This window comes from Eremomyces bilateralis (assembly GCF_010015585.1).
Source record: "Eremomyces bilateralis CBS 781.70 unplaced genomic scaffold P152scaffold_42, whole genome shotgun sequence".
Classification (NCBI taxonomy): domain Eukaryota; kingdom Fungi; phylum Ascomycota; class Dothideomycetes; order Eremomycetales; family Eremomycetaceae; genus Eremomyces; species Eremomyces bilateralis.
In genome coordinates, this window is record NW_022985108.1 from 42,768 (window position 1) to 55,608 (window position 12,841).

Genomic DNA, 12,841 nt, shown 5'->3' on the forward strand with positions numbered 1-12,841 from the left:
GCAGAAGAGAAACAGGCGGATTTTGTGGAGGAACAGAAGGAGAAGCGACAGTCAGCGCGGGAGAGAGTGATGGGGCCATTTGGAATGGGATGACCCTGTTCGCACGCTGAGGGCGGGTAGAAGAATGAGCAGAGACCGGCGGCGCGGGAGAAGAAATTGCAGGGGCCATCTGGGACGGGATGACCCCGTTGGTCCTGGCCGGGCAAAAAGAAACAGAAACAGACGCTTGCGGACGTGGAGCTGGAGTGGCAGCCGGAGGCTGCGTGGGCGCAGAAGTAGAAGCAGGGGAAAGAGTTGAAGGGCTACTAACGGTTTGAGATGAACTGGCACCCAGTGCCGCCCCGGCGAATGGGTTCGAGGTTCCCACACTCGACCCGCCGAAGCTAAAAGAAGGGGCCGATGGGGGGATGTACTTGGACGAGTTACCGGCCTGCTTGTCGTCGTCTCCTGTTAGCGATAGTTGCGACGGTGCGGTGTAAGTCAACGCCTGCGGCACACGGTTTCCACGCTGCTCTTGATCCGCTTTCTTGAAGTAATACGCGTTCAAACGGGCAATTTCCTTGCAGAGCGTCTTCGCGTGGTTGCAATCGGCATGCGACCATAGACAGAAGCCATTCTCGTGATTGCATGGCACATGCGGCCATATATAGCGCTCCGCGAGGCGTTTCTCGAATTTCTCTCGAGCCTTCTGGTCCCACTCCTCGTGAGCGGCTTTGGTTTCCTCGAAGGTCATTTGGCGCCTGCTCTCTTCGTTATCATCGGGCCCGCGGCCCCTTACCGGTATGGAGTTGAAATCATTCTCCTTCGCCTCTTCCATCCCCTCCTGCTCCCGGAGGATTTGTGCGCCGACGGACAAGTGGCTGTCGATTGAAGTGCGGTCCGACTCATCGTCGCTCACGGCGGCATCTTCGGTGGGGGGAGCGGCGGCTTGGTGGACTTCTTCTATGGTTACGGAGGGGTCACCTTCAGCTCCCGCTGCAAGGTGCCCAGCGGCCTGTGTTGTTGCTTGCGTGTTGTATGCGTGTGTTGCAGGCGTTGACGAAGACGAAGACTCTGAGAATGTCGAATTGAACGCGGGGAAATTTGACGGAGGGTTGCTAACGGTTTGATTTGTTCCTTGCGACGTGTTCTGGCTCTGGCCTTCTCCTAGGGGTTTCCTTGGTTTCAACGGTTTGATTCTGGAGGAGATACGATCAGTCAACTGGACGCGAAGGATCTCATAAGGTATGCAATGAATTCGCGCCGGGTCTGGGTAAGAACCCCCGGTGAAGGTCATGTGTATCGCGTCCCACTCATGGCGCACCACCGAAACATCACGGTGGGATCTCGCGATACATCAACGCGGGTGAAGTAGTAGAACTCACCTTCGCCCAGCAAGTTGGGCAGCAGTAGCTCTGGCATTTGACGAGAAGAGCTTCGGCTCCTGAGGCGCATCGGGGTTGTTTTGGCTGATCTGGAAATCGGCCTGTCGTTTCCCCGTCATGATGTGCAGGTTGGCGACCGAAGTCCAGCAAGGGAAGTGAACAGAATTCGAAAAACGGGGCTGAGAGGAACAGGAAACGTGCTAGAGACAGCAACAAGAGAACTCCAATGAAAAATCCGGATGCGAGCAGCGAACGAGCAATGGAGAGGCAAAGATTTGGGAATTGTTGATGGATTGTGTGGAGAAGATCAAGTCGCGATGGGACATGGAAGTGGGTGGTCCGTGGTTTGATGGTGGACGCTTCGGGGGTAAGAGTATTAGAGTCGGAGATGTGGTGCACGGACGAAATGTGAATATTTAGAGGGTTTGATTGGTCAATAGCCAGCCTGACATTCAGGCATCAGGCATTCAGGCAAGCAAGGCAGCGACAAGAGCCTCAACCACGTGCAGGCAACGTTCCTGTGTTCATCGACGTCACCATAGCAATCAAGAAGCTGAATTCTTTCACTTGGTCCATGGGAATTCCAGGGTGCTTTTATTGTTCTGCAGACTGCATCAATTTTCATCTTCACAGTTCCAATTTGGCCAATTGAAAGGAAGAAGTGTTCAAGATACCGTAGGTCAGACTTAGCCAGGCATCAGGACTATGGACAGTCAGGAGGGGACGCAAGATCATTCCTTTGGAGTGGCATCCGTCCCTCTTCCCTGTCTGGATAGTAATTATGGGATACCAGATACGTGGGAAGATGATGGCTTGTTTGAATCGGCACTCATTTTTCTTTCCAGAGGGGTCAATCACAACGACATGGCGGTATATTGCGGTGTGCTCGATTGGAGGCACTGGTTGGACTGGCTTTATATTCAGCAAGTGTAAATCTAAGTTGTTTTACGTCTCTGTGAAGGTCCTCATTCAGAAGTTTTAAACTTACATGTGCATGGTATGAGACGCAAACCAGTCAATATAATGTTCAACTTAAGGGGTCAGGGGAATCCAAGACTACAGGGGCCAGCTAGATGAAGTCGATCCTGACCCTCCAGCTCAGGCGTTAAGGCGTCTAGCTCCCCCCACGGCCAGGCCCATCAGATGATGACGAGATCGGAATCAACAACATCGTGAAATTGTTGTCTGTTCATTTTCAAATCACCATCAAATCACCATTAAATTGCCCCGGAGTTGAGGAGGGCTCCTGACCTTCCCTGGCTTTAAGAGCGTGGGCTGAAGCTATTCCCAACAGTAGAATGTCGTAACGACTTCCCTCCTCTCGATTAATTCGGAACCATTTTACCGACTGAGAATTCCCGTAGCTGTAACAGCTTTGTATAACCCAAGATTGAACTGCTTTACCATGGCATCTGGAAACCATCACCACCAGGAGCGACCCGGAGGTTTTCTCCCCCCAATTCTTCCCTCTCCACCCGCCTCGTCTCCCAGCATCGCGCCATCCACCCTTCCCCATCCTCGGGACCATCCTCTAAAGGCCGGTGGCGCCAAAGAATCCCATCTCATCCGCTTTGTGGATCAGCGGATTCTCCACATCCAGCGGAGATATGCAAAGCGGACGGAGGGCGGGTTCACCGTCGGGCAACCAGTCGGCGAAGAGAAGGATGATACGAGGGGGTATACGAGCTTAGGAGAGGCGGCGACGGAGTTGGAGAGGGTGGTGGATGTGGTTTGGATCTCAGGGACACGTGGGTGACATGCGTGGAAATGGCGGAAAAAGCCGTATGGTGGCATCTTTCATTAACGATATTCGCAGCATCCGTACAAATCCCGTATCTCCTCAACCTCGCGCTGTTGCTATCAACCTATCTTTCCGGGTTTGCCTCTCCCCGCAGACTAACCAGCGTGCTACGACCGCTCTTCTCTGTCCTGGGCAAGCTGGATCTCGCGTTCGCCTCTCTCATTCAGGGCCGCAACGTCGAGACGGAGGAGCCATTGCCCGGGAGCGAACGAAAGGCGTCGCTTATGAACGGCACCGAGAAAGTCCGGCTGAAGAGCATCGTGGACGGCTCGCGGGTACGCGTCATGGAGATTGTCACGTCGGCCTACGTAGATGACGAGGACGAGGAAGAAGGGATTGGGATTACGGCCACTGAGACCGAAACGGAAGGGGAAGGAGACGGGCCGACGAGATACCATTCGAGTCGAGCGGATGATGTGGATGAGGAGATGATGAGTGATGATGAGCCGACGAGCTGGGAGATGGCTGCGGCGAGAGTATATGATCGGACGCTGGTAATGTTGGGAGACACGATTGGAGGGACTCCCATTGGGATCATCACGGAGGATTGAGACGTCCCTTAAGCACATCGGATATGACTTGTGCCCGGCTCCCCAGGTTGGTGGACGCCAACTTCCAGGGCTTCACGATGTTTCCTTGCTTGAAATTTGCATGTTGAATTCACCAGCGCTATGCGGCATTTGACTTCATGAGAAGCGAAGTGAATGTGGCACGCATGAAAGTGCAACTGAGGTGTTTCGTTGTTTCCTAATCTGGGGAGAGACGAGATCGTGAAGTCCCGTCGGCACACAGACACACAACACGATAACACACCTTCCATCTTGAAATCAATTTCCGCTGCCTTTTTTTCAATCGCTTCTTTCTTTATCACCAGGATACTCAAGCTACATTCTTCATTTGCTACCCTCAATTGCGTGGAAGTCAGAAACCACTGGATTCATCATCATGCCGACTTTCAATGCTAGGGGCATCCGTGTTCGGCTGCTCCATTCTGATCTGGTTTCGTCTACTCTGTCAGCCACCGAAGCTCAATTATCGACAAAGCGAGGCCCGGAAGTCTCCGCAAGGGAAGAACGAGGAACTGCAGCGCTGCTCAAGGGACACCCACTCTATGAGAAGCCGATCCCAGTGGGCCTTGATGCCGACGTGGGAGGAGCGCTCGGCTTTCTCGGGAACCCGGAGTGTCTCGATGTCCCTTTCTACATGGTCGTGGCCAGTGTTGATCAAAGGGAATCGCCGTCCCCGAATACGCAACAACCTACAGGATCAATCGAAGACGGTTCGGACATATCCCCTTCTCTAGGGCGGACGACACCCTCGGATCCTCAGAAGGGTATACGGCTTAGGATCACACACAAAGCAGCGCAGGCATTACTTCCCCGCGGACAGATTACGGAGAGGACCTTAAGCCCGAGTGTTCATGCCTTGTTGCTCTCGTTCAACCTGGCTCGTCCACACACCGCTGCCGGACTCCACATCCCACTGGTTTCTCCCCATGCAATTGCAGCCTGCATCTCCATCTCGACGAACAATCTTCGTCCCTACGGACAGCGCGACCTCAAAGTCATCACCTATCTCAATGGCACGCTTTCCAAGTGTTCGGTCTTGTATTCTAAGCATTTCCTACCTAAACTGAAAGCCTCGTCCACTGGAACGGACGGCAAAACGCCCCACTGTTTCACTTCCATTGCGGCAGGTCGACGGACTCATCATGCCGTGGAGCGCCCGTGGGTTCTGGTGCCGCCGGGCCTCGAGGTCAATGGGTCGCTGATGGGTTCACGTCAGCGCTCCCGAGTTCGGCAATCCACTTCTGAAGAACGCTGGGACCAAATCGCCCAGTCGCTGCTCTATGAAGCGGACAAACATGGTCTTAACGCATCCGGTGGTCATCCGCCATCCGCTGAATATCTTCAAAGTCTTGCAAGCCTGCCCATGCCGGAGGAGTTCGCGCAATTTCAGAAATCGGGAAGTCATCGTTTCGCCGTCATAGATGTCATGGTCGTCACAGGGAAGATCAAAGCAGGGATGGGCATTCGCACCCCTTGGTTGACCGATCCTGCAGTGTCGAAAGATCCTAGATACAATCGTCCAGCGCCCAGCCCACCAGTTCGGGAGAGCGAAAGGGAGTGCTGGGCAACAGTCCGACTGCGACACTGGAGGGAGAAGTGGGCGCAACGAGAGGCAAAAAACCGAGCAAAATCGGCTTTGCGAAACGGAGCAGAGCCGGAAAATACGGCTAATAACTCTGATGTTGATATGGATGCTGATAACACGATAATGGCCGAGAGTGAAGAGATCTTGGTCGATCGAAATCAGTCAAGTAGCATCACATCGGCAACAAATCGGGTCACCGACGAGGTCGCGTTGCTGCCAGTCCTTCCCTCTCGAACTGATGATAGCCCTCAGCCCATCGCAAATGCTCCAACCAACGATGCTGTGCTGCCAGACCCATTCTGCCTAGATCGCTCCACAGACGCCTCCCAGAAACCTGACCTACCCTCCAAGCAGTCTTTCACTCTCCATGGACCAAATCCGCTGCCCATCCAGCCGCCACCAGCAAGCCCTCCTATGAACCTGCGCAGTAACGGTAATATTTCACCCCTGACTCCGCGAAAACCTAGTCCGGAAATCATTGTTTGGACCGAAAGTCCCACGACGGGAATTCCACGTTCGAAAACCACTCTGGCTACAGACGACAGTGCTCTCATGAACGGCAAGATGGACAATGCAGTTGAAGAGAAGCGAAACGGATTGAATCTCGTACCGAAAATCACGCCCATCACTAGGAGAATGGCCAACAATCAGAGCATGTCGGATGAAAATCCCCTCGGCGAACAATCCATCCCGATGCAAGGCACTCCTGCCGAGATCATATCCAACATCGCCCAAATCACAACTGGACGCCTAAACGGTCATCATTCTACCCGATCCAACAATTCCACTGACCTCCAGCCGTTCATCAGGTCAGGCCGAAAGCGCCGCTATTCCGATCTTGTGACCCCCAACTTCCAACCCCAAAAAGTATTCCTCGCAAGCGAACCGGAGAACAACAATTCCACGCTCAAGCAATCCCCCCCGAGGATGTTCAGCCCTCAGCACGCATCCCCATTTCAGGACAGCAGCACGCCGGCGCAGGACGACACGACTCCAACGACTGAATCCTCCCGACCCGAAATCCGGACGATCGCGTTCAAGTACGCCGATAAGGTGATTCGGAGGGAGAACCTGTCGTCTCCCATCCGCGCATTCTTCAGGGAATATTACCCGCAGGGCGACATTCCAGATGCGCACCCACCATCCGTCAAGCTGATATCTCCCGACAAGGAGATCATTATGCTGCGATCCAACACCGCGGCGTTCAACTCCCCAGTGAACGATACGCAGCTCGATATTCCGCTCATGCCACCTCCATCCCCCCCGAAGTCCAGCCGCCCTCCAACGACATCTTCCCAAACGAGGTCGGGTCGAAGGGTCACATTCCGCATCCCCCAAACCCCAGTATCCGATTCAGAATCCAGTGACAACGACCGCCACAGCTCCCCCGAGTCGGTTTCGCCGACCGCCCGTCGGCCACGAGGTGCGGGTCTAGCAGTGTCCGCGAGAGGCTATGGCATCCAATCCGGCCCAGCGCACGTCATCGCTAATGAGCAATTCCAGACTCCGGACCTGTGTCGGTCGGCCGTCATCACGTATGCGGAGGATGGCGATTGGGGGGATGCGGCGGCGGACGGAGGGAATGAGGTGACGAACAGTAGTAGGACGATGAGGAGCGGGAAGAAGGTCGATGAGAGTGCGAAGGAGGGGAGTAAGCATTTGCCGATTCGGCAGGTGCCAGATGAGCGATGTGCGGATTTTAGGGAGGAGTATGTGGTGCTCGGGGTGAGATTCGTGGTGCCCGGATTCTAGAAAAGGGAATTGACTTTGATGATGGATATGAAGTCATGGACTTGGGGACACGATTCTCGATGTTGGGACACCGCTTAGGTCTCCACGGAAAACAACATTCTCTACAGACAGAACGAGGCTCACTTGTTCATCAGCCTGGAGTCTTTTGTATAATTATTAAGCATTCCATTTTACAATGAGACACTCTGGTCGGCCCCTTTGGTAGATTGACTGCTTAATCAGATATTCCTCCCCCCTTCCTGCAAAAGCTCTCTAATTCAAACAATGGGCCATCTGCAAGTAAATACTCCGTAGACCGCACCCCTCACCAGATGACCACTCTCCCAACGCTCCCTTCGCCTCTTCCACGCGCTTAGCCGCGCTAGCCCAACCGTTCCACAGCAACCGCCCTTCTGTATCTGCATGCCACCACATCCACGGCAACACTGCAAGGATCCGCCCCAACAATGCCCCTTGTATGCAGTCTCGTGTTCCGGTCCCCCGGCGGCACCGCATATCTCGCGTGGAGAGCAACCATGCCGCTGCAGGAAACAAGATATCGCCGTGCAACGCGACACGGATGAACAATTGTGGTCTGACTCCTCGCCCGTGGAGGTCAGCAGTGTGCCATACGCTTCGACTGACATGTCACTTCCGCTGCGCAGTGCCGGGGCCGCACCCGTGAGCAGGTGATGAGGGTGGCGTCGTACGGGGTGGAATGACGAGAGTGTGAGTGGGGATGGGGAATTTCCCGATATGCCGCATTGATGGGAGATATTTTGAGAGCGTTGAGGTCGTTGCCCCTTGCGACGATTGGCGACAATATTCCCTGCCGCGTGCGCATGGATATCGGGAGTTGGAGATGGACGGGACAGGTAATTTGGCAGAACTCGTAGCGTTTTTCAGACAAGAAACGTCCAGTAGCTTGGGAAAACCAACTCCTCTTCAAAGATGCGTCGAACCTGCTGCAGCACGAACTGCTCGACTTTTCCAACGTTCTTGAGCACCGGTTTGCCATTTTCTTTCTGCCCAATCTCGCTCTCAACCTTAATCTCCTCCAACAGCCCATGCCTTCCTCTGGTTCCGTCTTCTTGCGCCATGTTGCCCTCAGCCGTGTTGCTCTCACCCACCCGTGACTCTCCTAGCATCAACTCCGCATCTTCCGGGCCCAGGAAACAAAAGTGCGCTCGCCGCCTGATGTACGCCAGGATCGCCACCCCATCGAACGACACACCCGTGATGTTCAGTTTAAGCGGGATTCCGACGAAGCTCGGCATCGGGTAGTCAAGTAGTAGGTCCGCCGTCAACGCCAGCCGCACATCCCCCAAGTACTTCACATGGCAGATAACCTGCATGTCCGTCGGATTCCGCTCCCGCTGCGCATTCGACGCCGCATCCCGCTCCCCCGCCGACGCCGAGTCCTGAAAGTTCAGCTCCCCATCGTCCCCCACGCTAGACCCGCTGTCACTCGTTCGCTGCTTCGAGGTCGGCCGCGTCGATAGCCCGGGCGACGAGGGCGGCGTGATGGAGCTGGTGGACACGGAATGCTTATGGCTGGGCCGTCGCGCGTCCGGGGAGTCGCGCCGCAGCGGCAGCGATTCATGCCAGTGGCTGGGGAATTTCGCGCCCGCGACGGCGGCGAGGGGTGTCGTGCTGCCGGAAAGGCCGGCACCCATGTGGAAGTAGCTAAAATTGGCGGTGCCTCCTGAGATAGGGGGAGGTGGGAACTGCCGGGGATGGCCGTGGTGGATTTGATGGGCGGATGGGCGTAGGGTGGCGGTGCTGGAGGAGAGGTCTTCGCCGGGTGGTGGCTGAGATTGCGACTTGCGTGTCTTTCGACTCGGTTTCCCATGCTCTTCCACTGATCGATTCTGGCGGGCATCTAACTGGATATCTCTTTCTACTGGGGATGCCTGCGTGGGGGGCGCGGAGTGCGACGACTCCGCGGAATCCTCCTCGTCACTGTAGTCGTTGTCGTCATCGTCATAAAACTCCGGGAGAGGATCGCAGATATCTTTGATCTCGACTTCCGGCGCTATTCTTCCAAATTCGAACGAATGGACGCGAACAGAACTGATAAACCGGGGTAAAGGGATGTTTTGGAATTTGTCGTCGATGAAGTCGCGAATCTGGGCGGCGAGGGCTTCTCCATCAGGACCTGATGTAAGGGCTTCCCAATCAAGCTCTACCGACATGACGCTCCAATTGTCATCAGAATATAATTCTAATAGACAGTATGGTAGGCGTCTTCATGTACTAAGTTTATTGAATTTTGCATGGATGGACGTGAGTTACTTGCAGCAAGTTCCTTTTAACGGAGGTTACTCCGAGGAATATCAAAATGACTCGGCTAAACTTGCCATTTCCGTTTCCACCTAACCTCCTATTTCTCTCACGCTTCACCATTCATGTTGGTTGCAACTTGCAACGCATCACTCACCTCTATCTTGCTCTCTGCACTATGCACCACATCCGGATAATTTACCGACGACCACTCGCGTTCGAGGATACCATAGCTATAGACATCTCCTTCCGATGTCTTGCCCTAAGCCCTAAAACGCTCCATCCTACCGAACACAACGCTTCCATTTTTGCTTGGTGGCGTCTGCATCGACCGTTTTTGTACCACATATATTGCACGGCAGGCATCGAATATCGATAGCAAGGCTCGAGAAGCTCAATATTTGTCCGTCGTCAAGATGCCTGTCGAGTATCGCAGCCATGAACTCGATGGCTCTTATCTGACATATGACATATTATCGTATACTGGGTATCTCATATTGCGTCAGATAGAGACACCTGTCCTATCACCGTCCTCTCATCGTCACCCTTCTCGCTCTTGTACGCCTAATTATTGACGGTACACACCGGTTCAACTATAGGGTCTTTCGGAGAATCGCCGCATCTCCCCGCTTGAAAACGTCCCCAGGAAGCATGCCAAACCTTGATATCTTCCCCCGCAAGTGTTGCTTCGAATTAGTGGCATTGGAACGCTAAATATGATATTTCGCCAGCATCTGCAAACTACTAATTACTAACGCAAGTCATCTGAACTGGAAGCACGACGCGCATCCCCGGACCAATTGGAACCAGGCGACGGCGCAAGGGTGATGGGGTAGTTAAGCAACGGGACGGGCGAAGTAAGGAATGGTCAGAATCGAGTGGGGTGCTTCAATAAAGAGCTTGGGATGTAAAGGTTGCGATGGCGATTATGCGAGCGTGCTTTTCGGTCACAGAGAAAAGATGGTGTGCTGCGATAGCAGACGGTATGACAGTCAACGGCACATCTAGGGGGAAAACGGCAAGTTGAAGCACTTCTTGTTGAGATACATGTAGGTACATCCGATGAGCGTACCGGTACATATATGTTGGACGGTTAGGATCTCTACCAAGCAGTTACCGTTGAACATCTTCGCAGGGATCGCATTGATCCAGCGGCTCTCCTGCCTTTGATCGTCAATGTAAGAAATATATTTAAATAAAGTATTCTTCTGACCGCATAGACAGCCTCTTCAACTGTGGGCGAAATATCAGTTCAACAAATTGGGCGTGTCGAGCTGAGGTTATCTACCTGTCTCATGTCTCAGTCGCCACAATATCACTACTAATGTATCAAAGTGGTAGACTACCGGACATCGGTCGAGAATCCCTCGCTGGACCATGTCACCCTGAACCTAGGCTTCTGGGACTGATTACTCTCTCATTAACAGCACCCTTGATACGGTGGCACGTCGGGTATCCTGGTGTGACATTTATCCATCACAGCCCAGGCATTGGTTTACATCGGACGGTCTCATGAAGTCCACATCGCCTGCCTATCATGCCATCCAATATAGAAACGGAGGTACTTCGGTGATTCGGTCCATCGCACTACGAGAACGACAATCCGCCCGTAATCCGGCCAACCTTACACGACCATCCAAGGTATTTGCGTATCGGATCCGAATTGCGCAACATCCATCCGCATCATGATTCGCGCCCATGTCCCCCTCATTAACAACGTTTCGTCCATTAATTGTGGAAAATTGCGAGGACGCGAGATGCAATGCCATCCACCATATTACGTCATGTATTGCGGCCATGCTGTCTTCGTCCCCGTCTGCATGCGGCTTCCCAACAACGGGCCTCATTGGAAGAGTCGCTCTCAACACATTCTCGCCGAGATTCCGAGGTTCAGGATGGAACCGGTAGGGAGGGTACCACGGTACATACCATGAGTGCACATGGGTTGCCACGTTTTATGGGCAAGGAGGTTGCTTGAAGGAGAGTCTGGTACATCCCGAATGTGAGATCTAAACAGATGAGTGGCGATCACATAGAAAGATACATCTACCGGATGGTCAACATGCACAGCACGAATTTTTTGCCTAGATTCCTTTCCCATTCGGGACTGTCCGCTTGCGCTTCATCTAAGCGAGGATATTCGAGCAACGTACATGGTACATGGGCGGACAGGCCTTCGCTTCGGGCCGAATGCTTCAAGAACTTGGTTTTGGTGGATCGGATCGCGATCTCACGCAAAGGAAAGACAGTGGAAAGGCAGTTCGACATGTGAAAATTGGCAAAAGAAATATGCATTTGCTCATAATCATATCCTTGCCGCCGAAGACCATGCGGCCGCGCTGCAGGATTGCAGGCCTGCAGACATCATCGATGAGAAACTCGTGAAACCGGGAAGTCGTACATCGGATTCTCTCAGAAAGAACAAAAGCCAATTGTTTGAGATTAAGCCCAATATGTCGTAATCAGCCAAGCCAGGCCATTTGCTTTTGTGTCCTCCCAAAAAAGTCGCAATCTAGAACGCCCAATATCCAAAAAGCTCGGGTTCAAAACATTGAAAGACTGCCCATTCTATGAAATACCCACAATCCAAATTGCAACAATAAGAAGAAGAAGTGTGTCCCATCTGACTCGCTTCGCTAGCGACTCCTGATATCCATGAAAGCACATTTTGTGAGCGGGAATTCGTATAACCATCCCGATTAGCCAGCGCCAGCAAATGCTCAGAAGGACGCTCAAGGAAGAAAGGAAGGGCGGAGAATGCAGAAAGCTACGGAGAAAGCTAGCCATCGTACGGTGTTCATTTCAGTATTCGTGGATAATCTCCGCGTGGGGAAGAGATCGAAGAAGCCAACTCGCTCAACATTTCAAAAGCAGCGCCCGATGAGGCTAAGTGAAAAGGGAATGAGCTCTCGCTCCACGAACAACAATTCGATTCCCGAAATAGCGGAAGATTGCAATAAACAGCGACAACGGCCAGCGGGTGGGGTTTCGGCATGCTGCGTGGTTGTGCCGTACGGAGATTTCTTGTTTGATTTCGATTTTGCTTTGACGCCTGGCGGGAACAATGGTCGAAACTACATTCAGCGCGTGACCCTCGCGTCGGGTTCGTGTGTTCGGCCGCTTGTACGTTTCGAGAAAGCATAATTATCGAAAGGAAGACCAAAAATGTCAACGACCCGCGTTTACGGAATTCTCCCATGTGTTGGTGGTATAATACGACCATGCTGTGTCACTCGTCCGCGTCGATAATCCATACCCAGTTCCTTCACGCTCGATCGGATAGGCTTCTTTGTTGACAGCTAGGCGTCCCATTGTTAAATCCCTCCTTCTCGCGAGCCCACCAATCCCGCCCATATAGCTGGAAATTTTCCCTGCCATTCTTCTCATTGCTCGCTGCTCAGGCATCACCGGGAATCCCTCCGCTCACCACGTTGGATTAACGATTGTTTGAAGTTCGCTGCGGTGGCTGCGTCTCTTGTGTAACGTGCTACGGCGGTGTTGTGGCCGA

The 12,841-nt window shown here is 53.3% G+C and overlaps 6 protein-coding genes across 6 annotated transcripts; 3 read left to right on the forward strand and 3 right to left on the reverse strand.

Annotated features, from left to right (window-relative positions):
- Positions 1 to 2,769: 2,769 nt before the first annotated feature.
- Positions 2,770 to 3,716, forward strand: P152DRAFT_406068 (uncharacterized protein; the record flags this gene model as incomplete). Its single annotated transcript, XM_033676851.1, has 2 exons — positions 2,770 to 3,112; positions 3,181 to 3,716. 2 exons carry the CDS (start codon positions 2,770 to 2,772, stop codon positions 3,714 to 3,716), a joined length of 879 nt encoding a protein of 292 aa, XP_033529752.1.
- A 394-nt stretch (positions 3,717 to 4,110) lies between these two features.
- On the forward strand, positions 4,111 to 7,071 carry P152DRAFT_453135 (uncharacterized protein; the record flags this gene model as incomplete). The annotated part of the gene is made up of 1 exon (XM_033678341.1): positions 4,111 to 7,071. One exon carries the CDS (start codon positions 4,111 to 4,113, stop codon positions 7,069 to 7,071), a length of 2,961 nt encoding a protein of 986 aa, XP_033529753.1.
- Positions 7,072 to 7,200: 129 nt separating this feature from the next.
- P152DRAFT_255950 (uncharacterized protein) lies at positions 7,201 to 7,825 on the reverse strand. Its single transcript, XM_033674738.1, has one exon. It carries the CDS (start codon positions 7,695 to 7,697, stop codon positions 7,329 to 7,331), a length of 369 nt encoding a protein of 122 aa, XP_033529754.1. The 5' UTR covers positions 7,698 to 7,825; the 3' UTR covers positions 7,201 to 7,328.
- Positions 7,826 to 7,952: 127 nt separating this feature from the next.
- P152DRAFT_406114 (uncharacterized protein) lies at positions 7,953 to 9,245 on the reverse strand (the record flags this gene model as incomplete). Its single annotated transcript, XM_033676855.1, has 2 exons — positions 7,953 to 8,873; positions 8,913 to 9,245. The coding sequence occupies 2 exons, from the start codon at positions 9,243 to 9,245 to the stop codon at positions 7,953 to 7,955; spliced, it is 1,254 nt and encodes a 417-aa protein (XP_033529755.1).
- A 1,092-nt stretch (positions 9,246 to 10,337) lies between these two features.
- On the reverse strand, positions 10,338 to 10,551 carry P152DRAFT_477597 (uncharacterized protein; the record flags this gene model as incomplete). The annotated part of the gene is made up of 2 exons (XM_033681598.1): positions 10,338 to 10,497; positions 10,547 to 10,551. 2 exons carry the CDS (start codon positions 10,549 to 10,551, stop codon positions 10,338 to 10,340), a joined length of 165 nt encoding a protein of 54 aa, XP_033529756.1.
- A 1,392-nt stretch (positions 10,552 to 11,943) lies between these two features.
- P152DRAFT_255970 (uncharacterized protein) lies at positions 11,944 to 12,673 on the forward strand. The gene has a single exon (XM_033674739.1). It carries the CDS (start codon positions 12,091 to 12,093, stop codon positions 12,475 to 12,477), a length of 387 nt encoding a protein of 128 aa, XP_033529757.1. The 5' UTR covers positions 11,944 to 12,090; the 3' UTR covers positions 12,478 to 12,673.
- Positions 12,674 to 12,841: the final 168 nt, after the last annotated feature.

Bases quoted from the DNA above. Each gene is read 5' to 3' on its own strand.
- P152DRAFT_255950 (XM_033674738.1), bottom strand. From the start codon at position 7,697: ATGTCAGTCGAAGCGTATGGCACACTGCTGACCTCCACGGGCGAGGAG.
- P152DRAFT_255970 (XM_033674739.1), top strand. From the start codon at position 12,091: ATGCAGAAAGCTACGGAGAAAGCTAGCCATCGTACGGTGTTCATTTCA.